At 42.0% G+C, this 27,609-nt stretch overlaps 1 protein-coding gene across 1 annotated transcript; it reads left to right on the forward strand.

Moving 5' to 3' along the window:
* The first annotated feature begins 366 nt into the window (after positions 1-366).
* Positions 367-27,609, forward strand: LOC112408107 (phosphatidylcholine transfer protein-like). Its single transcript, XM_024757668.1, is given in 7 exon segments — positions 367-507; positions 19,686-19,797; positions 22,366-22,445; positions 24,926-24,965; positions 24,968-25,096; positions 25,978-26,045; positions 27,026-27,609. Coding segments are annotated over 7 exon segments (636 nt in total). The 3' UTR covers positions 27,092-27,609.

Genomic DNA, 27,609 nt, shown 5'->3' on the forward strand with positions numbered 1-27,609 from the left:
TTGAAGAGAATGGTGTTGGGGAAGAGATGCTTTTGAGATGACATTGGTGTCTTCCTTTCCCCTTCTTTGTAGAAGCCTCCCCATTTCTAGCACCTCCATCTTTCCCCAGATCAAGCTCCGTGTTCCTCTGGTTTTACTTCTTTTCCGTCCTCGCTCATCTCTGGCTCAGCCCAGTCCACTTCTCTAGACCCACCCCTAGCTGCCTCCTCACACTAGCTCCTTCTCCCCGCTAAGTCCCGCCTTCTACCCTGTCTCTCTTTGTGTTTCTGCCAATCACGCCGGATCATCCTCTCGCCCACATCTCTAACACACACCAAGCCTGTCCCCGGCCTCCCCTGCAGGCACAGTTGCTGTGGCAAATGAAGGATGGCCTCTGCTGCCTGCTGCTTCTCCGAGGAGCAGTTCAGGAATCTCTGCGCGGAGCTCCGGCCGCCCGGGGTAGGCGGGGCCCGCTGGGAGCTGCTGGTGAGGAGCATGGGCGTCAGCATCTATTGGCAGCTGAACCAAGTAGTGGTTGGTGGGCTAAAACCGCGTGAGGCAGCAGCGTGCGGGAGGGGAAGGGGCCCTGCCCGCGGGGAGTGTAGGGCTGCAGCCCGGTCCGGATCCCGCGGGTCTTCTGGATCTCGGAGGACTGAGAGCTGGAGGTGCCTCCAGCTGGCTTTACCCTTTTCGGGTCTCAGGGAGTGGGGAGGTCATCAGAATTTAGGCTCAGGTCTGAGGCCCGACAGGGCAAGTCGTTTGTTACAACTTACTGATAGAGTTAAAAGGTGGGTCTGCTGATTCTTAGCTCCATGCACTTGGCTGCAAGGGACGTGGAGCCCCGCTCCCGGGTGGATGCCAGTGGTGTCTGTGTGGTGAGAAGTATTTTAGGGTTGAATACAGGTAGAAAAAAGACTGGACTTTTCAGAGAGCGGATGTGCAGGGTGATATGTGTGGGGACAGGAGTGTTGCTGAGAAGGGACCTACTGTCATCTCTAGTCATTTTACTGACTTGCTTCGTTTGGATGCTCCCCACTTCCTTGTAAATTGGACTTAATAACTTGTCTGAAGCCTCCCGGGAGAAAGATTAAAAGGGTAGGAGGAATGGAGTTGGGGGCCTGCCTGGAGGGTTTTGGAGCCCCGTGGAATGATGGCCAGTCATCAGTTGCTCTGTGTGCGGGTAGCTGCATGGCAAGTAGCTTAAAAGTCACCTTTAGACAAGGTAAGTGAAGTTGAGGTTTCCTGGCAGAGGATCAGAAGATTAGAGTGTTAGAGAAGGGAGAAGCTCTGAATGTCTGTGAGTACCAGGGTCACTGGTACAGCAAGATGAACACGAAACTCAGTAAAAAACAGGCAGAATTAATTTCCAACTGTCCACCAGCAGCTACCCTGGTGCAGAAAGAGACATATTTTCTGACCATTACCTTCTGACCATTCGTTTTCCGCATCAGCCATGCCCAGGCATTTGCCAAGTGTCATTTTATGCTCAGATGTATCTGATGTCTGGCCTGTTTACCTTCCTTTTTTTCCCTTTCCCTTTGCCACGTTGGGTGGCACCTCTCACCTAGAATTACTGTGACTTCTTAACTAGCTTCTTGGCCTTCCACCTCTCTGATCCCTTCCATCCTATACGTTTACAGCCCAGTCAAGAACCTGAAAGAAAGGTTGTGATCTTATCACGCCCCTTCCAGTGGCACTGTTGATTGCAGAATTGATAATAATAATAACTACTGTAATAGCTAACATGCATTGCATGCTTTCTTAGGCTCCGGGCACGGTCTAAATGCTTTGCACACACTGACTTACTCAATCCTCACATCAGCCCTATATTGTAAGGTACTATGTATCATGTTGTAAGGTCCTATGTGTGCATATGTAAGGTACTATGATTATCACCTTTTTACCATTTTGGAAATGGGTATGTAGAAAGGTTAAGTTGATTGCTGAAGACTCAAACTGGGATTGGAACTCAGCTGTCTAGGTCCAGACCTGTGCCACAAATACGTTCCTGCATTGACTCTTTGAAAGAGAGCAAGTGCTGGCATGTGGGCTATGCATGCAGAACTAGGCTGGTCCAGCTTTACCTCCCATGACTCATCCATACCCCTCCTGTCTTCCAGTCACACCAATCACTCCCCCCACTTACCCCCACAGGCTTTTTACTCTTTTGCTTTTGTGCCTTTTATCCACAACGTCCACTGCCTGAGCTGAGACCAAGTGACTGGCTTTGTTTTGTATATTGTTTCCATTGTGTATTGTTATGTAGCAGGGCCCACCTTCCTCTTTTGGGGAGGATGTGAGTGGTATTCAGAATAGTTCATATTGCTACCAACCTTATAAGATATGTCTTATTTCCACCTGTTCTGGGCATGAGGGCAGTCATGGTACTTTGATATAAGCTACAAGTCTTTACATAAAATGTTCATAAGTTGGAGGCCAGACGATTACTATAGGTGTTGGCCTTGAGCCTCAGTAGCTAGGATGAGCTAGGACTGCCCACTTTGATCTCCATCTGTATTAAATGTCAAGAGGCCCTGCTGGGTCAGGGTACAAGCCCTTTCCTAGAACCTTTACTGGATTCTAGCATATTGAGCATTATTTGCTGCCAGACTCATTTTGCTAGAGCCTCATCTTCTTTCCAGGTTGACTCCCATCCTTTTTCTCCTTGAAGAAAATTTCCTCTCATCTCCAGTTAATAAATCTTGTCATCTGAATACCACTCTGCATCAAAAGTGAATTCAGCTTGTCCCACACTGCCTAGACCTGCACTTATCTCCCTTAAAGCCCTTTGCCCTTTTCTATCTTATGGGCCAGTATGATTTCATCCACCATGTATGTTGTTGCCATTATGCACCTCTTCTTTCTCTTCCACCCACTTCCCTGCTCATTTTACCTACGCATGTGCATGTGGCCTTGGGTCTCCAGGTCCCTGACTGGAGGTCAGACCAGAAAAGCCTGGCCCCTCTGGCAATCTCCAGGTCAGGGTTTTCATTGCAATCTTTTCCTTACTATCACATGTTTTGAAAAGACTGAAATAAGTGTAGAGGCACTTGAAAGAGTTTGCAATGTAACAAATAAATTTTATTTTACAATAAAAAGATTGTGGCTTCATTTTAGTAGAACCAAATATTTCTGAGTCTTGTTCTTGGACAAATGGCTACTTTTGATATACACATTTTGATACTTTTTCCCTTTCTCTTTTTCTATTAAATCACAGAATTTTATTATTTTTAATTAACTTTTATTGGAGTATAGTTGCTTTACAATGTTGTGTTAGTTTCTACTGTACAGCAAAGTGAATCAGCTATACGTATACATATGTCCCCTATTCTTGGATTTCCTTCCCATTTAGGCCACCACAGAACATCGAGTAGAGCTCCCTGTGTTATACAGTAGGTTCTTGTTAGTTATCTCTTTTATATATAGTATCAAGAGTATGTATATGTCAATCCCAATCTCCCAATTCCTTCCACCCACCCCCTTCCCCATTGGTATCCATACATTTGTTCTCTACATCTGTGTCTCTACTTCTTCTTTGCAGATAAGATCATCTATACAGTTTTTCTAGATTTCACATATATGTGTTAATATATGATATTTGTTTTTCTCTTTCTGACTTTCTTCACTCTGTGTGACACTCTCTAGGTCCATCCACGTCTCTACAAATGACCGATTTCTTTTCTTTTTATGGCTGAGTAATATTTCATTCTATATATGACCACATCTTCTTTGTCCATTCCTCGGCTGATGGACTGTTAGGATGCTTCCATGCCCTAGATTGTAAGTAGTGTTGCAATGAACATTGGGGTGCATGTGTCTTTCTGAACTGTGGTGTTCTCTGGGTATATGCCCAGTAATGGGATTGCTGGATCATATGGTAGTTCTATTTTTAGTTTTCTAAGGAACCTCCATACTGTTCTCCATAGTAGCTATATCAATTTACATTCCCAGCAACAGTGCATGAGGGTTCCCTTTTATCCACACCCCCTCTAGCATTTATTGTTTGTAGATTTTTTGATGATGGCCATTCTGACCCGTGTGAGGTGATACCTCACTGTAGTTTTGATTTACATTTCTCTAATAATTAGTGATGTTGAGCATCTTTTCATGTGTTTGTTGGCCATCTGTATGACTTCTTTGGAGAAATGTCTATTTAGGTCTTCTGCCCATTTTTTAACTGGGTTGTTTTGTTTTTTGTTGTTATGAGCTGCATGAGCTGTTTGTATATTTTGGAGATTAATCCTTTGTCAGTTGCTTCATTTGCAAATATAGTCTCCAATTCTGAAGGTTGTCTTTTGGTCTTGTTTATGGTTTCCTTTGCTGTGCAAAAGCTTATAACTTTAATTAGGTCCCATTTGTTTAATTTTGTTTTTATTTTCATTACTGTAGGAGGTGGGTCAAAAAGGATCTTGCTGTGATTTATGTCAAAGAGTGTTCTGCCTGGGCTTCTCTGGTGGCACAGTGGTTGAGAATCTGCCTGCCAATGCAGGGGACAAGGGTTCGTGCCCCGGTCTGGGAAGATCCCACATGCCATGGAGCAGATGGGCCCATGCGCCATGGCTGCTGAGCTTGTGCAACCAGAGCCTGTGCTCCGCAATGGGAGAGGCCACAACAGCAGTGAGAGGCCCACGTACTGTGAAAAAAACAAAACAAAACAAAACATAGAGTGTTCTGCCTATGTTTTCCTCTAAGAGTTTTATAGTGCCTGGCCTTACATTTAGGTATTTAATCCATTTTGAGTTTATTTTTGTGTATGGTGTTAAAGAATTGTTCTAATTTCATTCTTTTATATGTAGTTGTCCAGTTTTCCCAGCACCACTTATTGAAGAGGCTGTCTTTTCTCCATTGTATATTCTTGCCCCCTTTGTCATGGACTAGGTGTCCATAGGTGCATGGGTTTATCTCTAGGCTTTCTATCCTGTTCCATTGATCTATATTTCTGTTTTTGTGCCAGTACCATGCTCTCTTGATTACTGTAGCTTTGTAATATAGTCTGAAGTCAAGGAGCCTTATTCCTCCAACTCCATTTTTCTTTCTCAAGATTGCTTTGGCTATTCAGGGTCTTTTGTGTTTCCATACAAATTGTAAAAAATTTTTGTCTAGTTCTGTGAAAAATGCCATTGGTAATTTGATAGGGATTTCATTGAATTTGTAGATTGCTTGGGGTAGTATAGTCATTTTCACAATATTGATTCTTCCAATCCAAGAACATGGTATATCTGTCTATCTGTTGGTATCATCTTTAATTTCTTTCATCAGTGTCTTATAGTTTTCTGCATACAGGTCTTTTTTCTTCCGAGGTAGGTTTATTCCTAGGTATTTTATTCTTTTTGTTGCAGTGGTAAATTGGAGTGTTTCCTTAATTTCTCTTTCAGATTTTTCATCATTAGTGGATAGGAATGCAAGAGATTTCTGTGCATTAAATTTCTATCCTGAAACTTTACCAAATTCATTGATTAGCTCTTGTAGTTTTCTGGTGGCATCTTTAGGATTCTCTATGTATAGTATCATGTCATCTGAAAACAATGACAGTTTTACTTCTTCTTTTCCAATTTGTATTCCTTCTCTTTCTTTTTCTTCTCTGATTGCTGTGGCTAGGACTTCCAAAACTATGTTGAATAATAGTAGTGAGAGTGGACATCCTTGTCTTGTTCCTGATCTTAGAGGAAATGCTTTCAGTTTTTCACCATTGAGAATGATGTTTGCTGTGGGTTTGTCATATATGGCCTTTATTATGTTGAGGTAGGTTCCCTCTAGGCCCACTTTCTGGAGAGTTTTTATCATAAATGGGTGTTGCATTTTGTCAAAGGCTTTCTCTGCATCTATTGAGATGATCATATGATTTTTATTCAATTTTTTAATATGGTGTATCACATTGATTGATTTGCATATATTGAAGAATCCTTACATCCCTGGGATAAATACCACTTCATCATGTTGTATGACCCTTTTAATATGTTGTTGGATTCTGTTGGCTAGTATTTTGTTAAGGATTTTTGCATGTATATTCATCAGTGATATTGGTCTGTAATTTTATTTTTTTGTAATATCGTTTTCTGGTTTTGGTATCAGGGTGATGGTGGCCTCATAGAATGAGTTTGGGAGTATTCCTTCCTCTGCAATTTTTTGGAAGAGTTTGAGAAGGATGGGTGTTAGCCCTTCTCTAAATGTTTGATAGAAGTCACCTGTGAAGCCATCTGGTCCTGGAATTTTGTTTGTTGGAAGATTTTTAGTCAGAGTTTCAATTTCATTACTTGTGATTGGTCTGCTCATATTTTCTGTTTCTTCCTGGTTCAGTCTTGGAAGGTTATACCTTTCTAAGAATTTGTCCATTTCTTCCCAGCTGTCCATTTTTTTGGCATAGAGTTGCTTGTAGTAGTCTCTTAGGATGCTTTGCATTTCTGTGGTGTCGGTTGTAACTTCTCATTTTTCATTTCTAATTTTATTGATTTGAGTCTTCTCCCTCTTTTTCTTGGTGAATCTGGCTAATGGTTTATCAATTTTGTTTATCTTCTCAAAGAACCAGCTTTTAGTTTTATTGATCTTTGCTATTGTTCTCTTTGTTTCTTTTTCATTTATTTCTGCTCTGATCTTCATCATTTCTTTCCTTCTTTTAACTTTGGGCTTTGTTTGTTCTTTCTCAAGATTCTTTAGGTGTAAGGTTAGATTGTTTATTAGATATTTGTTGTTTCTAGAGGTAGGTTTGTATAACTATAAACTTCCCTCTTAGAACTGATTTTGCTGCATCCCATAGTTTTTGGATTGTTGTGTTATCATTGTTATTTGTCTCTAGGTATCTTTTGATTTCCTCTTTGATTTCTCCAATGATTTATTGGCTATTTAGTAATGTATTGTTTAGCCTCCATATGTTTGTGTTATGTTTTTTTCCCTTGTAATTGATTTCTCATCTCATAGCATTGTTGTCAGAAAAGATGCTTGATATGATTTCAACATTCTTAAATTTACTGAGGCTTTACTTTTGACCCAAGATGTTATCTATCCTGGAGAATGTTCTGTGCACACTTGAGAAGAAAGTGTAATCTGCTGATTTTTGATGGATTGTCCTATAAATATCAATTAAATCTATCTGGTCTAATGTGTCACTTAAAGCTTCTGTTTCCTTATTTATTTTCATTTTGGATGATCTGTCCATTGGTGTAAGTGAGGTGTTAAAGTCCCCCACTATTACTGTGTTACTGTCAATTTCCTCCTTTATAGCTGTTAGCAGTTGCCTTATGTATTGAGGTGCTCCTATGTTGGGTGCATATATATATTTATAATTGTTATATCTTCTTCTTGGATTGAGGCCTTGATCATTATGTACTGTCCTTCCTTGTCTCTTGTAACATTCTTTATTTAAAGCCTATTTTATCTGATATGAGAATTGCTACTCCAGCTTTCTTTTGATTTCCATTTGCATGGAATATCTTTTTCTATCCCCTCTCTATGTGTTCCTAGGTCTGAAGTGGGTCTCTTGTAGACAGCATATAGATGGGTCTTGTTTTTGTATCCATTCAGCAAGCCTGTGTCTTTTGGTTGGAGCATTTTATCCATTCACATTTAAGGTAAGTATCAATATATATGTTCCTATGACCATTTTCTTAATTGTTTTGGGTTTTTGTTTGTTTGTTTTAAAGAAGATGTTGGGGTTAGGAGTTTTATTAATTAATTTATTTATTTTTGCTATGTTGGGTCTTTGTTTCTGTGCAAGGGCTTTCTCTAGTTGTGGCAAGGAGGGGCCACTCTTCATCGCTGTGCACGGGCCTCTCACTATTGTGACCTCTCTTGTTGTGGAGCACAGGCTCCAGACGTGCAGGCTCAGTAATTGTGGCTCACGGGCCTAGTTGCTCCGCAGCATGTGGGATCCTCCCAGACCAGGGCTCGTACCCATGTCCTCAGCATTAGCAGGCAGATTCTCAACCACGTGCCACCAGGGAAGCCCCTGGGTTTGTTTTTGTAGGTCATTTTCTTCTCTTGTGTTTTCCACTTAGAGAAGTTCCTTTAGCCTTTGTTGTAGACCTTTGTTCTCTTAGTTTTTGCTTGTCTGTAAAGCTTTTGATTTCTCCATCGAATATGCATGAGATCCTTGCCGGGTAAAGTAGTCTTGGTTGTAGGCTCTTCCCTTTCATCACTTTAAGTATATTATGCCACTCCCTTCTGGCTTGTAGAGTTTCTGCTGAGAAATCAGCTGTTAACCTTATAGGAGTTCCCTTGTATGATATTTGTCATATTTCCCTTGCTGCTTTCAATAATTTTTCTTTGTCTTTAATTTTTGCCAATTTGATTACTATGTGTCTCAGCGTGTTTCTCCTTGGGTTTATCCTGTATGGAACTCACTGCGCTTCCTGGACTTGGCAGACTATTTCCTTTCACATGTTAGGGAAGTTTTCGACTATAATCTCTTCAAATATTTTCTCGGGTCCTTTCTCTCTCTCTTCTCCTTCTGGGACCCATATAATGTGAATGTTGTTGTGTAATGTTGTCCCAGAGTTCTCTTAGGCTGTCTTCATTTCTCTTCATTCTTTTTTCTTTATTCTATTCTGCAGCAGTGAATTCCACCATTCTGTCTTCCAGGTCACTTATCCATTTTTCTGCCTCAGTTATTCTGCTATTGATTCCTTCTAGTGTGGTTTTCATTTCAGTTATTGTATTGTTCATCTTTGTTTGTTTGTTCTTTAATTCTTCTAGGTCTTTGTTAAACATATCTTTCATCTTCTCGATCTTTGCCTCCATTCTTTTTCTGAGGTCCTGGATCATCTTCACTATAATTATTCTGAATTGTTTTTCTGGAAGGTTGCCTATCTCCACTTCATTTAGTTGTTTTTCTGGGGTTTCATCTTGTTCCTTCATCTGGTACATAGCCCTCTGCCTTTTCGTCTTGTCTAACTTTCTGTGAATGTGGTTTTTGTTCCACGGGCTGCAGGATTGTAGTTCTCCTTGCTTCTGCTCTCTGCCCTCTGGCGGATGAGGCTCTATATTTTAGTTTGAATCATATGTGGTTTACCATTTTAGCCCAGACCACCCTTCAAAGTAAATCTGCCAATCTTGAGCATGCATAGAAGATAAATACCAAAAAAATCTTAAATAAATCATATTCAAACTCAGAAAACCAAAGAGAAAAAGAAAATCTTGAAAGAAGCTGCAGCAGGAAGGATGGGGGAGCGCTTTAACCACAGAGGAATACAGATGAGAATTACAGCAGACATCGCATCAGAAACCACCCTGCAAAAATAGGGTGGAGTGAAATACAAAATGTTTTGAAAGGATAAACCACTGACCTAGAATTCTATATCCAAATATGTCTTCTTCAAAAGTGAAGAAGAAATAAAAACTTTTTCAAACAAATAGAAACTGAAGGAATTCATCAACAGCAGACCTGTTCTGGAAGAAATGTTAAAAGAAGCTTTTCAGGGAGGAAGAAAATGGTATAGGTCAGGAACTCAGATCTTCATAGCATAAAAAGTGCCTATTTTATTGTCTTAAAGCTTATGGAAGGCATGAACTTTGTCTTATTCTTCAGGCACCACCAGGGCTTACCAAAACGCATGCACATAATAGGTCCTGAAAGTCTGCTTGAATGGGTACATGAACGAATATTCTGGAGTTTTATTCTTACTAGGGTATATTCAGAAAATCCAAAGGTAGCTATGGAATGGTGTGTTTCCTAAACTAAAAGGAAAGATAAGGTAGCTATGTATATCTGTAAAATTTTTTGTGTCTTAAAAACACATTAAAAGGGACGGAGCTTCAAGATGGCAGAAGAATAAGACACAGAGATCACCTTTCTCCCCACAAATACATCAGAAATACATCTACATGTGGAATAACTCCTACAGAACACCTACTGAATGCTGGCAGAAAACCAGAGACCCCCCAAAAGGCAAGAAAATCCCCACGTACCTGGGTAGGGCAAAAGAAAAAAAAAAGGGATGGGACCTGCACCAGTGGGAGGGAGCTGTGAAGGAGGAAAGGTTTCCACACACTAGTAAGGTCCTTCACGGGCAGAGACTGTGGGGGGGCAAAGGGGGGAAGCTTCGGAGCCACGGAGGAGACTTCAGCAACAGGGGTGTGGAGGGAAAAGCAGAGAGATTCCCACGCAGAGGATCAGTGCCAGCCAGCACTCATCAGCCCACGAGGCTTGTCTGCTCACCCGCCTGGGGCTGGCGGGGGCTGGGAGCTGAGGATCCGGCTTCGGAGATCCCAGAACTAGGACTGGGTTGTCTGTGGGAACACAGCCTGAAGGAGTTAGTGTGCCACAACTAGCAGGGAGGGAGTCCAGGAAAAAGTCTGGAGCTGCCGAAGAGGCAAGAGACTTCTTCTTGCCTCTTTGTTTCCTGATGCGCAAGGAGAAGGGATTAAGAGCACAGCTTAAAGGAGCTCCAGAGATGGGCACGAGCTGCGGCTATCATGTGGACCCCTGATATTGGCATGAGACACAAAGGCTGCTGCTGCAGCCACCAAGAAGCCTGTGTGCAAGCACAGGTCACTATCCACACCTCCCCTCCCATGAGCCTGTGCAGCCCGCCACTGCCTGGGTCCCGTGATCCAGGGACAACTTCCCTGGGAGAACACACGGCACACCTCAGGCTGGTTCAACATCACGCTGGCCTCTGTCACCACAGGCTTGCTCCACACCCTGTACCCCTCCCTCCCCCTGGCCTGAGTGAACCAGAGCCTCTGAATCACCTGCTTCTATAACCCCATCCTGTCTGAGGGAAGAACAGACACCCTCAGGCAACCTATACGCAGAGGCGGATCCAAATCCAAAGCTGAACCCCAGGAGCTGTGCAAACACAGAAGAGAAAGGGAAATTTCTCCCATGAGCCTCAAGAGCAGCGAATTAAATCTCCACAATCAACTTGATGTACTCTGCATCTGTGGAATACCTGAATAGACAACAAATCATCCCAAACTGACGAGGTGAACATTCGGAGCAATGATACATATATATATTTTTTTCCCTTTTTCTCTTTTTGTGAGTGTGTATGTGTATTCTTCTGTGTGTGATGTTGTCTGTAGAGCTTTGCTTTTACCATTTGTCCTAGGGGTCTGTCTGTCCGTTTTTGTTTTTTTTTTTCTTTTTGTGTAGTTTTTAGCACTTGTTATCATTGGTGGATTTGTTTTTTGGTTTGGCTGCTCTCTTCTTTATTTTTTTAATAACTTTAAAAATTTTTAATAAATTTTTATTTTAATAACTTTATTTTATCATCTTCTTTCTTTCTTTCTTTTCTCCCTTTTATTCTGAGCTGTGTGGATGACAGGCTCTTGGGGCTCCAGCCAGGCATCAGGGCTGTGCCTCTGAGGTGGAGAGCCAAATTCAGGACACTAGCTCAGCTCCATATAATATCAAATGGCGAAAATCTCCCAGAGATTTCCATCTCAACACCAAGACCCAACTCCACTCAGTGACCATCAAGCTACAGTGCTGGACACCCTATACCAAACAACTAGCAAGACAGGAACACAACCCCATCTGTTACCAGAGAGGGTGCCTAAAATCATAATAAGGCCACAGACACCCCAAAACACACCACCAGACGTGGGCCAGCCCACCAGAAAGACAAGATCCAGCCTCATCCACCAGAACACAGACACTAGTCCCCTCAACCAGGAAACCTACACAACCCACTGAAGTAACCTTAGCCACTGAGGACAGACACGAAAAACAACGGACACTACGAACCCACAGCTTCTGAAAAGGAGACCCCAAACACAGTAAGTCAAGCAAAATGAGAAGACAGAGAAACACACAACAGATGAAAGAGCAAGGCAAAAACCAACTAGACCTAACAAATGAAGGGGAAATAGGTGGTCTATGTGAAAAAGAATTCAGAAAAATGATACTAAAGATGATCCAAAATCTTGGAAATAGAATGGAGAAAATGCAAGAAACGTTTAACAGGGACCTGGAAGAACTAAAGAGCAAACAAACAGTGATGAACAACACAATAAATGATAATAAAATTTCTCTAGAAGGGATCAATAGCAGAATAACTGAGGAAGAAAAATGGGTAAGTGACCTGCAAGATAAAATAGTGGAAATAACTACTGCAGAGCAGAATAAAGAAAAATGAATGCAAAGAATTGAGGACAGTATCAGAGACTTTTGGGACAATATTAAATGCACCAACATTCGAATTATAGGGGTCCCAGAAGAAGAAGAGAAAAAGAAAGTGGCTGAGAACATATTTGAAGAGATTATAATTGAAAACTTCCCTAAGATGGGAAAGGAAATAGTTAATCAAGTCCAGGAAGCACAGAGAGGCCCATACAGGATGAATCCAAGGAGAAACACACCAAGACACATATTAATCAAACTATCAAAATTAAATACATAGAAAAAATATTAAAAGCAGCAAGGGAAAAAATACAAATAACTCACAAGGGAATCCCCATAAGGTTAAAAGCTGATCTTTCAGCAGAAACTCTGCAAGCCAGAAGGGAGTGGCAGGAAATACATAAAGTGATGAAGGAGGAAAACCTACAACCAAGATTACTCTATCCAGCAAGGATCTCATTCAGATTTGATGGAGAAATTAAAATCTTTACAGACAAGCAAAAGCTAAGAGAATTCAGAACCACTAAACCAGCTCTACAACAAATGCTAAAGGAACTTCTCTAGGCAAGAAACACAAGAGAAGGAAAAGACCTACAATAACAAACCCCAAACAATTAAGAAAATGGGAATAGGAACATACATATCGATAATTACCTTAAATGTAAATGGATTAAATGCTCCAACCAAAAGACAGACTGGCTGAATGGATACAAAACAAGACCCATATATATGCTGTCTACAACAAACCCACCTCAGACCTAGGAACACATACAGACTGAAAGTGAGGGGATGGAAAAAGATATTCAATGCAAGTGGAAATCAAAAGAAAGCTGGAGTAGCAATTCTCATATCAGAGAAAATAGACTTTTATACAGAGACTATTACAAGAGACAAAGAAGGATACTACATAATGATGAAGGGATCAATCCAAGAAGATATAACAATTGTAAATATTTGTGCACCCAACATAGGGTCGCCTCAATACATGAGGCAAATACTAACAGCCATAAAAGGGGAAATCGGCAGTAACACAATCATAGTAGGGGACTTTGACACCCCACTTTCGCCAATGTACGGATCATCCAAAATGAAAATAAATAAGGAAACAGAAGCTTTAAATGGTACATTAAACAAGATGGACTTAATTGATCTTTATAGGACATTCCATCCAAAAACAAAAGAATATAAATTCTTCTCAAGTGATCATGAAACATTCTCCAGGATAAATCATATCCTGGGTCACAAATCAAGCCTTGGTAAATTTAAGAAAATTGAAATCGTATCAAGTACCTTTTCTGACCACAACACCATGAGACTAGATATCGATTATAGGAAGAAATATGTAAAATATTCAAACACATGGAGGCTAAACAATACACTACTTAATAACCAAGAGATCACTGCAGAAATCAAAGAGGACATCAAAAAATACCTAGAAACAAATGACAATGGAAACATGATGACCCAAAACCTATGAGATGCAGCAAAAGCAGTTCTAAGAGGAAAGTTTATAGCAATACAATCCTACCTTAAGAAGCAAGAAACACCTCAAATAAACAACCTAACCTTACACCTAAAGCAATTAGAGAAAGAAGAACAAAAAACCCCAAAGTTAGCAGAAGCAAAGAAATCATAAAGATCAGATGAGAAATACATGAAAAAGAAACAAAGAAAACAAAAGCAAAGATCAATAAAACTGAAAGCTGGTTCTTTGAGAAGACAAATAAAATTGATAATCCATTAGCCAGACTCATCAAGAAAAAAAGGGAGAAGACTCAAATCAATAGAATGAGAAATAAAAAAGGGGAAGTAACAATTGAAACTGCAGAAATACAAAGGATCATGAGAGATTACTACAAACAGCTATATGCCAAAAAAATGGACAGCTGGGAAGAAGTGGACAAATTCTTAGAAAAGCACAACCTTCTGAGACTGAACCAGGAAGAAATAGAAAATATGAAAAGACAAATCTCAAGCACTGAAATTGAAACTGTGATTAAAAACCTTCTAACAAACAAAAGCCCAGGACCAGATGGCTTCACAGGAGAATCCTGTCAAACATTTAGAGAAGAGCTAACACCTATCCTTTTCAAACTCTTCCAAAATATAGCCAAGGGAGAAACACTCCAAAACTCATTTGAAGAGGCCACCATCACCCTGATACCAAAACCAGACAAAGATGTCACAAAGAAAGAAAACTACAGGCCAATATCACTGCAGAACATAGATGCAAAAATCCTCAGCAAAATACTAGCAAACAGAATCCAACAACACATTAAAAGGATCATACACCATGATCAAGTAAGTGGGCTTTATCCCAGGAATGTAAGGATTCTTCCATATATGCAAATCAATCAATGTGATACACCATATTAACAAATTGAAGGAGAAAAAGCATATGATAATCTCAATAGATGCAGAAACAGCTTTCGACAAAATTCAACACCAATTTATGATAAAAACCCTCCACAAAGTAGGCAAAGAGGGAACTTTCTGCAACAGTATAAAGGCCGTATATGACAAGCCCACAGCCAACATCGTCCTCAATGGTGCAAAACTAAAACCATTCCCCCTAAGATCAGGAACAAGACATGGTTGCCCATTCTCGCCACTATTATTTAACATAGTTTTGGAAGTTTTAGCCACAGCAATCACAGAAGAAAACAAATCGGAAACAAATCGGAAAAGAAGGAGTAAAGCTGTCACTGTTTGCAGATGACATGATACTATACATAGAGAATCCTAAAGAGGCTACCAGAAAACTACTAGAGCTAATCAATGAATTTGGTAAAGTAGCAGGATTCAAAATTAATGCACAGAAATCTCTTGCATTCCTATACACTAATGATGAAAAATCTGAAATGAAATTAAGAAAACACTCCCAGTAACCATTGCAGCAAAAAGAATAAAATATCTAGGAAAAATCTACCTAAGGAGACAAAAGACCTGTATGCATAAAACTATAAGACACTCATGAAAGAAATTAAAGATGATACAAATAGATGGAGAGATATACCATGTCCTTGGATTTTAAGAATCAACAGTGTGAAAATGACTATACAACCCCAAGCAATCTACAAATTCAATGCAATCCCTACCAAACTACCACTGACATTTTTCACAGAACTAGAACAAAAAATTTCATAATTTGTATGGAAACACAAAGGACCCCAAATGCCAAAGCCATCTTGAGAAAGAAAAAAGGAGCTGGAGGAATCAGGCTCCCTGACTTCAGACTATACTACAAAGTTACAGTAATCAAGATACTGTGGTACTGCCACAGAAACAGAAATATAGATCAATGGAACAGGACAGAAAGCCCAGAGATAAACCCATGCACATATGTTCAGCTTATCTTTGATAAAGGAGGTAGGAATATTCAGTGGAGAAAAGACAGACTCTTTAATAAGTGGTGCTGGGAAAACTGGACAGCTACATGTAAAAGTATGAGATTAGAACACTCCCTAACACCATACACAAAAATAAACTCAAAATGGATTACAGGCATAAATATAAGGCCAGACACTATAAAACTCTTAGAGGAAAACATAGGCAGAACACTCTATGACATAAATCACAGCAAGATCCTTTTTGACCCACCTCCCAGAGAATGGAAATAAAAACAGAAATAAACAAATGGGACCTAATGAAACTTAAAACCTTTTGCACAGCAAAGGAAACCATAAACAAGATGAAAAGACAACCCTCCGAATGGGAGATATTATTTGCAAATGAAGCAACTGACAAAGGATTAATCTCCAAAATTTACAAGCAGCTCATGTGACTCAATATCAAAAAAACAAACAACACAATCCAAAACTGGGCAGACCTAAAAAGACATTTCTCCAAAGAAGATATACAGATTGCCAACAAACACATGCAAGAATGCTCAACATCATTAATCATTAGAGAAATGCAAATCAAAACTACAATGAGATATCATCTCACACCAGTCAGAATGGCCATCATCAAAAAATCTAGAAATAGTAAATGCTGGAGAGGGTGTGGAGAAAAGGGAACCCTCTTGCACCGTTGGTGGGAATGTAAATTGATACAGCCACTATGGAGAACAGTATGGAGGTTCCTTAAAAAACTAAAAATAGAACTACCATGTGACCCAGCAATCCCGCTACTGGGCATATACCCTGAGAAAACCATAATTCAAAAAGACTCATGTACCAAAATGTTCATTGCAGCTCTATTTCCAATAGCCTGGACATGGTAGCAACCTAAGTGTCCATCATTGGATGAATGGATAAAGAAGATGTGGCACATATATACAATGGAATATTACTCAGCCATAAAAAGAAGGGAAATTGAGTTATTTGTAGTGAGGTGGATGGACCTAGAAGATGCAGACCTACTAGAGAATGGACTTGAGGACACGGGGAGGGGGAAGGTAAGCTGGCACAAAGTGAAACAGTGGCATGGACATATATACACTACCAAATGTAAAATAGATAGCTAGTGGGAAGCAGCTGCATAGCAAAGGGGGAAGAGCTCGGTGCTTTGTGACCACTTAGAGGGGTGGGATAGGGAGGTTGGGAGGGAGGGAGATGCAAGAGGGAAGAGATATGGGGATATATGTATATGTATAACTGATTCACTTTGTTATAAAGCAGAAACTAACACACCATTGTAAAGCAATTATATTCCAATAAAGATGTTTAAAAAAAAGAAAGAAAGAAAAAAAAAAAAAAACATTAAAAGTCCCAGGCTAAAATTCAAACAGTGGTATTCATATGGATTCTCCCTTTCTTTCAAAACTATATTCATTTGCATCGTTTCCATGAAGGGTAAAATAGCCTCTCAAAATAGTGTCAGGGAGTGGTGAGCTTGTGTCTCCCACTGGAGAGCCTGCTAGAGCTCTCCTCCTGCCCTTAGGTGGTGATTTTGATATTAAAGGCAGGTTGGAAGGCCAAGCAAGAACCGTCCTCTATGTGGCCCAGTTCAGTTCCCAGTTCACCCAGGTATTGGTATGGTGTTATGTCTAAAGATCCAGAATGTCCAAATCCTTCATTCCTCAAGGTGAGTTTACCAATGGTCCATATCTCATATTACCATTGGGTAGATGAAGTGGGATGACCCCTGTAAAACAGTCTGCCCAGGGCCTGGTATTTAGTAAGCACTCAATAAGCATTAGCTATCAGTGTTATCTTACCTAGCTCTCTGTAGTCCTTCAGGATTAAACCTGCCATCTGATTTTGGAGAGACCTCAAATATTAAATCAGATTTACTCAGCTGTCTTTCTTCATACAGTCTTGGTACACACAGCCCAGTGGCACCTGCATCTTTGACACCTGCCATTTGGAGTGATTCTCCTCAGTGAAAAATGCTTACTTTTCATACCATCTGAGCCTGTTACTTGCCACAGAGTGTGGGAGTTGGACAGCTTCCACAATCATAGACTGGGGAGGCTTCCTGGCCCCTGAGAAATGGAAATGACCTCCTCTATGAGAAGCAAAGAAAATTCAGTGCCCACTCGAGGTGAATTTACAGGATTAGAGAGATGTGATTCATCGAGGCTGTCTTGTAGTTAGTGATGTAAATGCAGATAAACACTATAATTGAAGAGAAAGAGTACTGTTTTTCTTTTCTGCAATATTACAGGACTGAGGTCACGAAGGGCTGAAACTATATTCAGAGGGATGGGAACCAGGTCCAGAAAACTGTCTTAATTCATCCAGATAACCAAAAGTAACTCATTTGAAGTTAGGGAGATCATTATCTTTATACATAATTATCCCTTTTACTCAGTATGTGTAGAAAATGGGGACCCACCATTCCTGAACAGAAGCTAATTGTCTCTCTCCTAAGGCATTAAAATGTGTGGGTGTAGATGTGTGGTGTGTACAATCCCTCACTCTCTCCCCATCTGTGAGCTTGAGGGGAGGAGACAGGAATGGAGGGAGTTGTTTCTCTTGAGTCCTGCCCTTCCTATGGGGCATCCATGGCACAGCACGTAAGGGGGTCACCCTACCAGCTTGTCATTTGCTGGTTGGAAACCCTTAGTATAAAGCCACATACTTTTGGAACTGAAACATCCTTATGAATTCAGTTTCAATTTTACCTTCCATTTCCTGCCAGGTACTTTCATATACATCTGAGATTCCTAAACTGGGATATGCTTATCCCTGGGTTATGCCACTTGAGTCAGGAGACCCTTGAAGCCTCTGGATCTCTAGAAAGATTCCCCATGTCTAGCCAATAAGATTCTGTTAGCACATGGCAGTATGAGCACACCCAAAAGCTTCACTTTTGTTGGTTTTGTTTGCTTTTGCACTGAAATTAATCTAAGAGCCATTGGTTTAGTCTTAACAGTAGAGCCTTTAAGCAAGGTGAGGGTCAGGAATTGTTAGCTGCCATTGTGTGGAGAGTAAAGTGTGTAGTGTCACCAGCTCAAGCCCAGAACCCTCACAGAATAAGGCTTAACATGCAAACAGGGAAAATCTCTTGTACTTAGGAATCTAGAAAGTATATTTTTCTAAGTAAAAGAGACTAGTATGATTTGAACCTGGTGTTTCTTCCTCCTTTCACTCTTTTGTATACAAGTTGTTTACAGAAAAAAGAAGCAGCTGGTGAAAAATTCTGTCTTGGAATTGGTAAAATGATGTGTTGGGTTTCGTTATGCCCCATGTGTATCTAAAACAGTAGTCTGAACCCTGAATGCTAGCTGCCTAGATGACACCCCCACACGGATGTTTAATAAGCACCTGAGACTCAACTTGCCCAAGGTAGAACTCTTGGTTACCACACATCCCACAAATGGATCTCCCATCTACCTGGTTGTTTAAGAAAGGTTCCAAGAGTTAGCTTCAATTCTTCGCTTTCTGTCTCCCCACGCCAGTCTGTCAGCATTCCTTTTGACATTACTTCTAAAATGTGTCCCTAATTCACCGACTTCTCCCCATCACTGTTGTTTCCTCCCTGTCCAATCACCATCATATCTTATCTGCACCATTGCCCTGGTCTTCTAACCCATCTCCTTGCTCCCTTATGATCTATTTTCTATAAAGCAGCAAGAATCACCTTTAGAAAAGTCATTCTCCTGTTTAAAGTCATTCATTGGTTTTCCATAGCAGTTAGAATACATTTTTTACATCTTTATCCCGGTTTACAAAGCCCTTTGGGCATGGCCTCTACTACCTCTCTGACCTCAGCCCCTACCACTCTCCCCCAACACAGTTCTCTGGACTCCCTGACTTTCTTTTCTGTGAGTAAAGCCATCCATCAACCTTAGGACCCCCTCCCAACAAGGAATGGGCTTTCCTCATCTTCCCATGGCTGGATCCTTCTAATATTTAGACCAAACTGTTCTGATACATATTATCCCTCATAGAGGCCATTCCCCACCACCTGACAGTATTGAACCCCTGCCCTCCAAACCCAGGCACCATTTATCACATAACCCTCTTTTATCCTACTTGAATTACCTGGATAGTATTTAGAGCTGTCACCACCACCAAAGCCTAAGGACAAATATAAGACCCATGAGAGCAGTAGTCTCATCTGTTTTTTCACCATGGTGTCACCAAAACCACAGAGGAGGCGCTCAATAGTGGTGCTGCATGAACAGCTGTTTCTTCATATGCTGTGTAATCTCAGCTTGGGAATCAATGGATTGTTTCTGCCTGCTCTGTTTTTACAGCCAACTGGACATTATAAGGCCTTTGGTGTTCTGGATGCTTTCCCACCGGATCTACTTGCAGATGTCTCTATGGACTTCAACTGTAGAAAAGAGTGGGACGAATTTGTTAAAGGTGAGTGACACCTACAATTTTTAAAATCAGTTATAGAGTAGAATCTATTGGTATTTACTCTAGCCAATAGAAAGCAATAGGCTTAATTTCTACAGTGTTACATTTCATTTTAAATTTTGGCTTAAATATCTGGAGTTCTGGGCTGAAATGTGACTTGCTCCTTGCATATTCTTAGATTTACTCTCCAGTTTGCTTTGAGGGCTACTTTGATCTTACTGTAAGTTTATTGTCATCTCATGCACCTGGGTGGCCATGGAAGTCTTCTTGGAGGAGGTGGTGTCCAAACTTTGTTTTAGAAGTTGAATCAAAATTTTACAGACTTGACACATGTGGAGAGGTGAGAGGGTGAGGGGGTGAGTGGTATAAGGACATTCCAGACCCAGGGAACAATATGACTAAAGTGTGGACGGCATGAAACAACATAGAATGTTAAAAAACTGTGATCAGGGGCTTCCCTGGTGGCGCAGGGTTGAGAGTCCGCCTGCCGATGCAGGGGACACGGGTTCGTGCCCATGGTGCTGTTGAGTTGCTGGGGTAGCAGAATCTGGAACTAGAGTGGGAGGAGGGTCCAGAGCCCCAAGGGCCTAGGCTAGCCACTCAGCTACACTTCTTAGATTTTCCCTAGAAGTGATGGAGTGTTATGAGAGGCATTAGATAGGGGCTCTTCCTGCCACTTAGAGTGGGGAGTGGCCTCTGCCATCCCAGTCACAGTGGAATAGGTACACAGCAGCTAGCCCAGGGACACAGAAACTCTGACAGACCCTTGCTGTGGTCGGGACTTTTGGTTGCAAGTAACCAAGCACTAACAAATGCCAGTGTAAGAAAAGGAAAAAGTGTTTTTGGTTCATGACACTGAAAATCCATGGGTGTCTGGCTTCCAGGACAGCTGCATCCAATACTTCATTTCCAGCTTGACTCTGTTTTCTTCTGTGTTGATCTCATTCTAAGGCAGATTCTTGTGTCATGGCAGAGATGCCAGGCAGGCTTACATTCTAACCATGTACGTAACCCCAGAGGAATAGGAACTTTCCTACTGATGCAGCCAGAGTCCCAAGGTTGGCTTTCGTAGCCTCAACATGGATCATATATTTACTTCCTGGGGATGTTTATCATGGTTTTGGGTCACTTAGTGTTTTCAAATACCCTTCCTATCTAGAGGGAATTGTGATGCCACCTATTCAAGGGAGAAGCCAGACATTCTCTGTCCACCTCCCTAGCAGCCAGGTTCAGTCGTGTGCTACAGACATTGGCAGAGTCTCTGATGTGTGGTACTTGGCATCAGCAGTCCACACTCTGGAGTATGGTCCAGAGACAGCAGTAGTTTGGCTTCTCTGGAGCCATCCTGAGGTTCTAACCTAACTCTGGTCTTCCTAGATCTTCTGCAAGCTACCTGAGAGCCTTTACTAAACCACTTTTTGGGCTAAACTTGCTAGAGTGGCAAGCCAAGAGTGTCTACAAGTGCCTTCCCTAAACTAATCACTGTGGCCATGTCTGGCTCAATTTCCCAGCCCTGAAACTAATGCTGAGTCAGTCCTGCATAAACCACATAGTGGAGAAGTAGGCGAAGGGTGATGCCTTGGAGAAGAATGAGATGCTGGTCCAAGAAGGGGAGAGTCAAAGCTGAGCAGGAGAAAGCAACAGATGTCTACTCCTTCCCTTCCTTTCAAGGGCATCTTCAGCCTCTTGTACCAATGGGCTGGCAAGCTCTTTACCCCGTGGTCTGCTTCTAATAGACTTTTTTTTCAAAAGCTAAATTAATTAACACATTTCCACAGTCAGCATCTCCTTAAGGGACTCCCTTGGTTACTTCAGCAAACTTAGCTTGGCTCCTTCCCTAAATGGTTAGTTAGCTTCCCACACAGCTTGGGGGGCAGAGGCTGCGCACTTCTTAGAATTTCTTTGCTATCCCCCTTTGAAAGCTAATGCTATTTGCATTCAATAGGATGGTGGATATTAAGGAGATTTGGTCCCTATAGCTGTGATATAATGTAACATGGGAGAAAGGCAAGAAACTTAGGGTTAGCATGGTTAAGCCACTTTCTAGCTGTTTAGGAAGGACACTGTCTTCTCTGGAACATTTTTTTCCCAACTGAACACACTAGGCTGGGTGGCTTAGTCTCAGGACACCTGTAATATATAGAGAAGTCTAAAGAGGGGCATAAGGACACAACAATAGTAATATATAGAGAAGTCTAAAGAAGGGCATAAGGACACAACAGTAAAACTATTGGTACTCTAGTGACATCTGGTGGTTTCTCTGATTTTTAAACCTGAAAATTTATTTTTTAATGCCTAATTTTATTTCACTGCAGTTTACTTGAGAGTGTTGTTTGTGCTATATGTTGAACAACTTTTGTTGTGTTCTTTTATTTTTACTGTGTTTTTATATCTGCTAGACACTGTCCCTGGGCAACAAGTTTTCAGTGGTAATGAATCTGTCTTTTTCTAGAATTCTGTGCCTTATAAGTCAGTGGTTTATCATTCTCTATGAGATCATCATATCAAAGCTTCTTGTTAATTGAAGCCACATAGGTTTCCAGATGCAGTAACTTCTTTTGTTCTCCTTAGAACTTTATGAAAGAGAATGCAGCAGAGAGGCAGTGGTCTACTGGGAGGTGGAGAGCCCTTCTCCCAAGTTCAACAGAGATGTATCCTTTCCAGAGAGGCACCATTACTCAGCTTTCAAAGTGTTTCTGCACCCTGTGACCATCACCCAATGGTGTATGTCCAGCAGGTGTGGACAATATCGTCTTTGACTCTTTCAGAGGCATCTGCTAACAGCTGTTGCTTCCTGTGTGGCTTTCAGAGACCTCAGAGTGTGATTTCCATGTGCAGCATCTGTAATTGTGGTCATGGGAAGGCAGATAATACCTTCCTGAGAAGTTTTCTAGGGATTGAAATTGTTGAGACACAGAATTGGGGACCTGAAAGCAACTTTTCATAAAGAGTATTCAATACACTCTCTCAATCTATAGGAGAGGAAGTAGGGACCCAGAGGGGCAATGTGACAGAGGCTCACACTCAGGTGGTTAGCAGCAGACTGGGGGCTGGGACTCAGGCTCCACATTTCCAGCTCCCTCCACCTTCCCTCCTCCTCAAATATTGGATCTGGACACTGTGTGTATGTTTCTCCCCCTCAGTTTCCTTGATTACGATATGAAGCAGTTGAATGGATGTGAGGAGTCTTAGCTGACACTCCAAGACTCTATGAGGCCCCCTTAGGGCCAGCCTGGGGATGTTTGATGGACATTTGCTGGGGGGGCAGATGGGGTAGAATATAGGCGGGGACAGGTGAGATTTCCATTCCACTGTTCTCTTCAGTCTTAGCGTCTGAATGTTCTACACACTGAATTTCCATAAAGGATCCTTTTAACAAAGGGTCTGTGGAATTAAAAAAGAAAAGCTTGGAAACCACTGAACTGGGTGATCACCGGAATCTTTTCTAGCTCTAATATTCTGTAAGCCTGTATGTTCCTAAATAATTGTTATTTAGATAGAGAAGGGGCATGGGGGTTGTTTGTGGGTATTATTTCTGTGTGTTTTGTGTGTATGTGTCTACCCTGGCCCAGCTAGATTACAGACTGCATAAGGGATTATTTTTGGCTAAGTTCCCACAGACTGCTAGATACAGGTGGTAGGTAATTCAAGATTGTGGTAGATTTTATGTGGTTTTCTCTCCTCCTGCCAACAACTGTGCAGGGTAGGAGCCATCATCCCCATCAGTCAGGGAAGGAAACTGAGGCAAAGGGAAGTTCAGAGCCCTGCTCAGGTTCTCATCAGGTTCTCACCACTAGTAGGCGGCAGAGGGAGACCTGGGCCCAGGTCCAGCTGTGACCAGAGTAGGTGATCTGGACCAGGGAAACACCACTCTCTGACCTCACAGGGACACTCCTGGGGGGTGTTCTCAGTGGACACTTAGGTCTGCTTGAAGTCTATTTCATTGTCTTTCTAGTGCCACACAATCCCATAATGAGTTTCTTAGTCTTTGTATATACACATATGTCACATATATGCACAATAGACTATCTGCAGTTCCTGGGGGAGGGGCAGCCCACCGTGGGTGCTGTAGAGGCTCCGAGCTGGCCTGGGGCTGTGGTTGCGGCTATTGTAGTAAGTGTAACTGTGTTAAACTTAGAGTGAGTTTTTGGATTATTTTAGGCTTTAATTCCTTCTATTGTGAAATCTAAAATTCTGCCATTGAAAAGTTTAATGAGCACATTAAAGAGTTGAGCCCTGTACAGCCGTGAAAGTCTCACCAGGTTTTGGAGCCTGATCTGAGTTCAAATTCAGGTTACATCACTTCAGCTGGGTTATGGGATCTTTGGCAAGTTTCTTTACTTCTGAGAGCCTCAATTTTGTCATCTGTAAGATGGAGATACTTAATGGAGGATTCACAGGGACTTTCTCAGGATCAATACTGATGCTGCATGTTAAACACATGAAGTATGTACATGGTAAGGGCTCAGTAAGTGGTGACTCCTGTCGTTTCTCAGGATTGAATTATCTTCCCTATAATAGTACCATAGACATAGTGGTCATTCTGTGAGTATTTATTGAGATGAAATGGCTTTGTTATTCTTGGTAACCCAGAACAAGTGAGGATCTCTGCCTACTAAATATTCAGATATTCATGTGTCTTCCTGTGATCTCCAGGTGTAAGTAACCTTGCCTGACCATCCTCTGTGCATAGAGGTCAGTGACTGGGGCTTAGGGGGAGGACAGAGAGAAATGGCCCCATTGGGGCAGTGTGACGCCCCCTTCCCTGGGTAAGGACTGAGTCTCAGAAGAGTTGAGTAACTTACCCAGGATCACACAGCTGATAAGTTACCAATCCTCTGAAATCTCATTGCCATCTTGGAGAAAGGAGAAGTGGGTTCCCCACATAATTAAAGCAGCAAGGAACCATTCACAGTTGGGTAACACATGCTCTCAAATGAGAACACCAGGTGGGAGGAGCCACAGTTTTGCAGAGCAAGTAGGCAGACAGGTCAGGAAGTGAAGTAACAGTGCAAGGGAGCAAATGCCAAGTGGAGAAACAGAATCATTTCCCTTTGCTTCTGGCTTGTGGGCTTTCCTTCTGCCCATCTGAGATGCTGGCCGCAATGTCATGCCTTGACTGGCGGTGTGGTACGTTTATGTGCATCAGTGGCAGGAGCTGGACTTTAAGGGTAGAAGATCCATGTGATCCTGGCCCAGAGCACCTCCATGCCGCAGTGTTCAGAGAAGTTGTGTGTGATCCAGGTGAGGCAGTTCAAACAGAGGCTGGCGATCCAGAGCAATGGCAAGAGGGGAAGCAAAGGTAAAAAGGGGGCACGTGTTGGCGCACCAGCCAGGACCACCCATGTGAAGGCCAGGCTGACTGCAAGACACATAAAATGCAGGATGCTTTATTCCCTGAGGTCAGGGACTGGGCATGGGTGCAAAAAAGCAAGGGAGACTCAATTCACCCCAGAAGCTTGGCTACAATGCAAGGTGGATGTTTAAATCTGATCAATTCATTCTTTACCGACTCTTGCATTGTTCCGATGAAATCAGAACATCCAAGTGAACTAGAAGGTTTAGAAGCTCACTTCAGGCTGGTCCTGTCCATGCACACACTGGCCAAGGCGGGGCAGGAGGGCTGGTGGGACCATCTCTGAGGAGGCAGCTCCTGCTCAGCAAAAACCCAGGGACTCAGAACCTGCCTGACTTGAGTTCCAGCCTCTGGAGAGAGGCTGAGAGGGGTCCATGTGGCCACCTGCTGGACTGGAATCAGTGTGGCCTTAAGGCTGCAGCAAAATCTGAACTTAGTGGTGACGTGTGTTAGATCTGCCACCTTGGGCATGTCACCCCACTCTTCTGAGTCTCCATTTTATCATTTATAAACTGGGGTTCAATTTCATCAACTCCTTAGGATTGAGATGATTAATGAGAGAAATAATTAAATGAGAGATATATCCAAGTGTCTAGTACTTGTCAGGCGTTTAATAAATAGCAGTAGAATGTTCTTTGGCTGTTTTCCAAAATGTTTACATGTAAGTCTCCCATAAGGCAAGGCGAGGGGCGAGTTCACTTGAATTCCATGTTACCTCCCTCCTTACTTTCTGGGCCTGGATATAAAGATGGAAGGTTTGCAGTGTTTGTACTGTATCTTTCTAATATTTTTCTTCCTTCTGAATTGTCCTTCTTTTCCCTCTCTAGTTTTCATGTATTACCTTGATAACCTGGATTGCCCAGTTCCGAACTGGCTCTTTAAGTGGGCTGCCAAGGTGAGATCCCAGGAGGCAGGAGGGGAAGTGTGTTTGACCAATGTTGACTTAATCTGTGGGGCTGTCAGCCTGAAGAGATGCACTGTCTTAGGCTTCATGATGCTATTTTATGAAGCTACTCTGTTGAGTGACTATGGTTAGGACTGGGATTGCCAATACCCAGCACAGAGGCTGAGACAAAAGACAAATAATCTTTAGGAGGAATGCCAGCCCCTCCTTGCTTTGCCCCAAGACTCTACCAGGATCACTCTCTGGAACCTCCAGAGCAGTGGTACTCAGATCACTAGGGACTGCCTAGGACCTGGAATCATGGCGACCATTCCTTCTGCTTTGTAAGGTCCTACTTACTGGCTGGAAGGCTCACCAATTCCCTGGGAGAGTGGAAAAGCACATAGGCTTTGAGTCAAACATCATATATTGAATCCTGGCCCTGCTTCTAACTGGGTAATCTAGGGAAGCCATCAATTTTTTCCCTTTTAAAAATGGAGATGGATATTCTCACCCTGTAGAGAAGTAAATAGAACTATGTTTGGGGAAAGTCTTGGGCAATGTTCAACACTGATTTAAGGATGACATATCCTGCCCCTTGCCCCCAGTCCTTACCATTTTCTAAATCTGTAAAGCAAGTCCTTTCTTTCATTTCTTTGGAAGAATCCCACAGCCCAAGCCAATCTCATTTCCTGTTTTTAATTTTTTCTTTTCCAAAAATGGTGTCTTAAAAATATCTTAGATTTTTACTAGCAAAAGCCAAAATATACAACAAGGTCCTATAACAGTGGCCCCTACCATCCAGCCTTACCTGTGCCCTGCATCTTACCTTTTGTCACCATCTATAGCAACATTCTGTTGAAATCTTGTCAGGGGCCCTATTGTCATATGTATTATTCCCAAAGCCATCTTCCTTTACCTTTGCCACATCCCAAAGAATCAGGAGTAATCACTGTGAGGACATAGAAGTGACAGTCTTCTTTCCTTTGCAGAAAGGAGTTCCTACCTACTTGAAAAACATGGTGAATACCTGTGATAACTATCCCAGGAGATCCTAAGAGAGAAAATTGGGAGCTCTGTGTCCATGGAATGATGTCTCCGGAAGTGCCACAACTACTGATGCTCAGCCTGCCTTTCCCTTTTCAGTCCTCAGAGGCCTGCTTCACACTCTCCATCACCTTATCCCCAAGCATGCTTGCCTGACTCCTGCCTTCCTTTCCCACTCTCCCCACCCCAGGACCCACTGCCTTCTTCCAATGTTGAATGTGGCTCAAAATAGGGAAACTTTGCTTGTTTATTTTTTTAAAAGGGAGTCCTCAGTAGGGAAAAAAGTCATTTCATTGTGCCATTCTTGGGGGGTCATGTGTGGAGGACTGGCAACACCACCTAAGACTGACTGATCCCAGCGAGCTGGCTCCTTCCCACATGTGAGTTCTTGTAACCCAGGAGGGTGAGTCCCTGCTGAAGTTGCTTTGCCTTCAGAGCTGACTCTCAGTGCACCCAGACTTGGAAGACTCATGTCCATTTGCCTTATGCTTTGCTGACTTGATTTTCATGATTTGAGATGATAATCCAC

This window comes from Neophocaena asiaeorientalis, unplaced genomic scaffold (assembly GCF_003031525.2).
Source record: "Neophocaena asiaeorientalis asiaeorientalis breed wild unplaced genomic scaffold, Neophocaena_asiaeorientalis_V1.1 scaffold327, whole genome shotgun sequence".
In the NCBI taxonomy this organism is placed as follows: domain Eukaryota; kingdom Metazoa; phylum Chordata; class Mammalia; order Artiodactyla; family Phocoenidae; genus Neophocaena; species Neophocaena asiaeorientalis.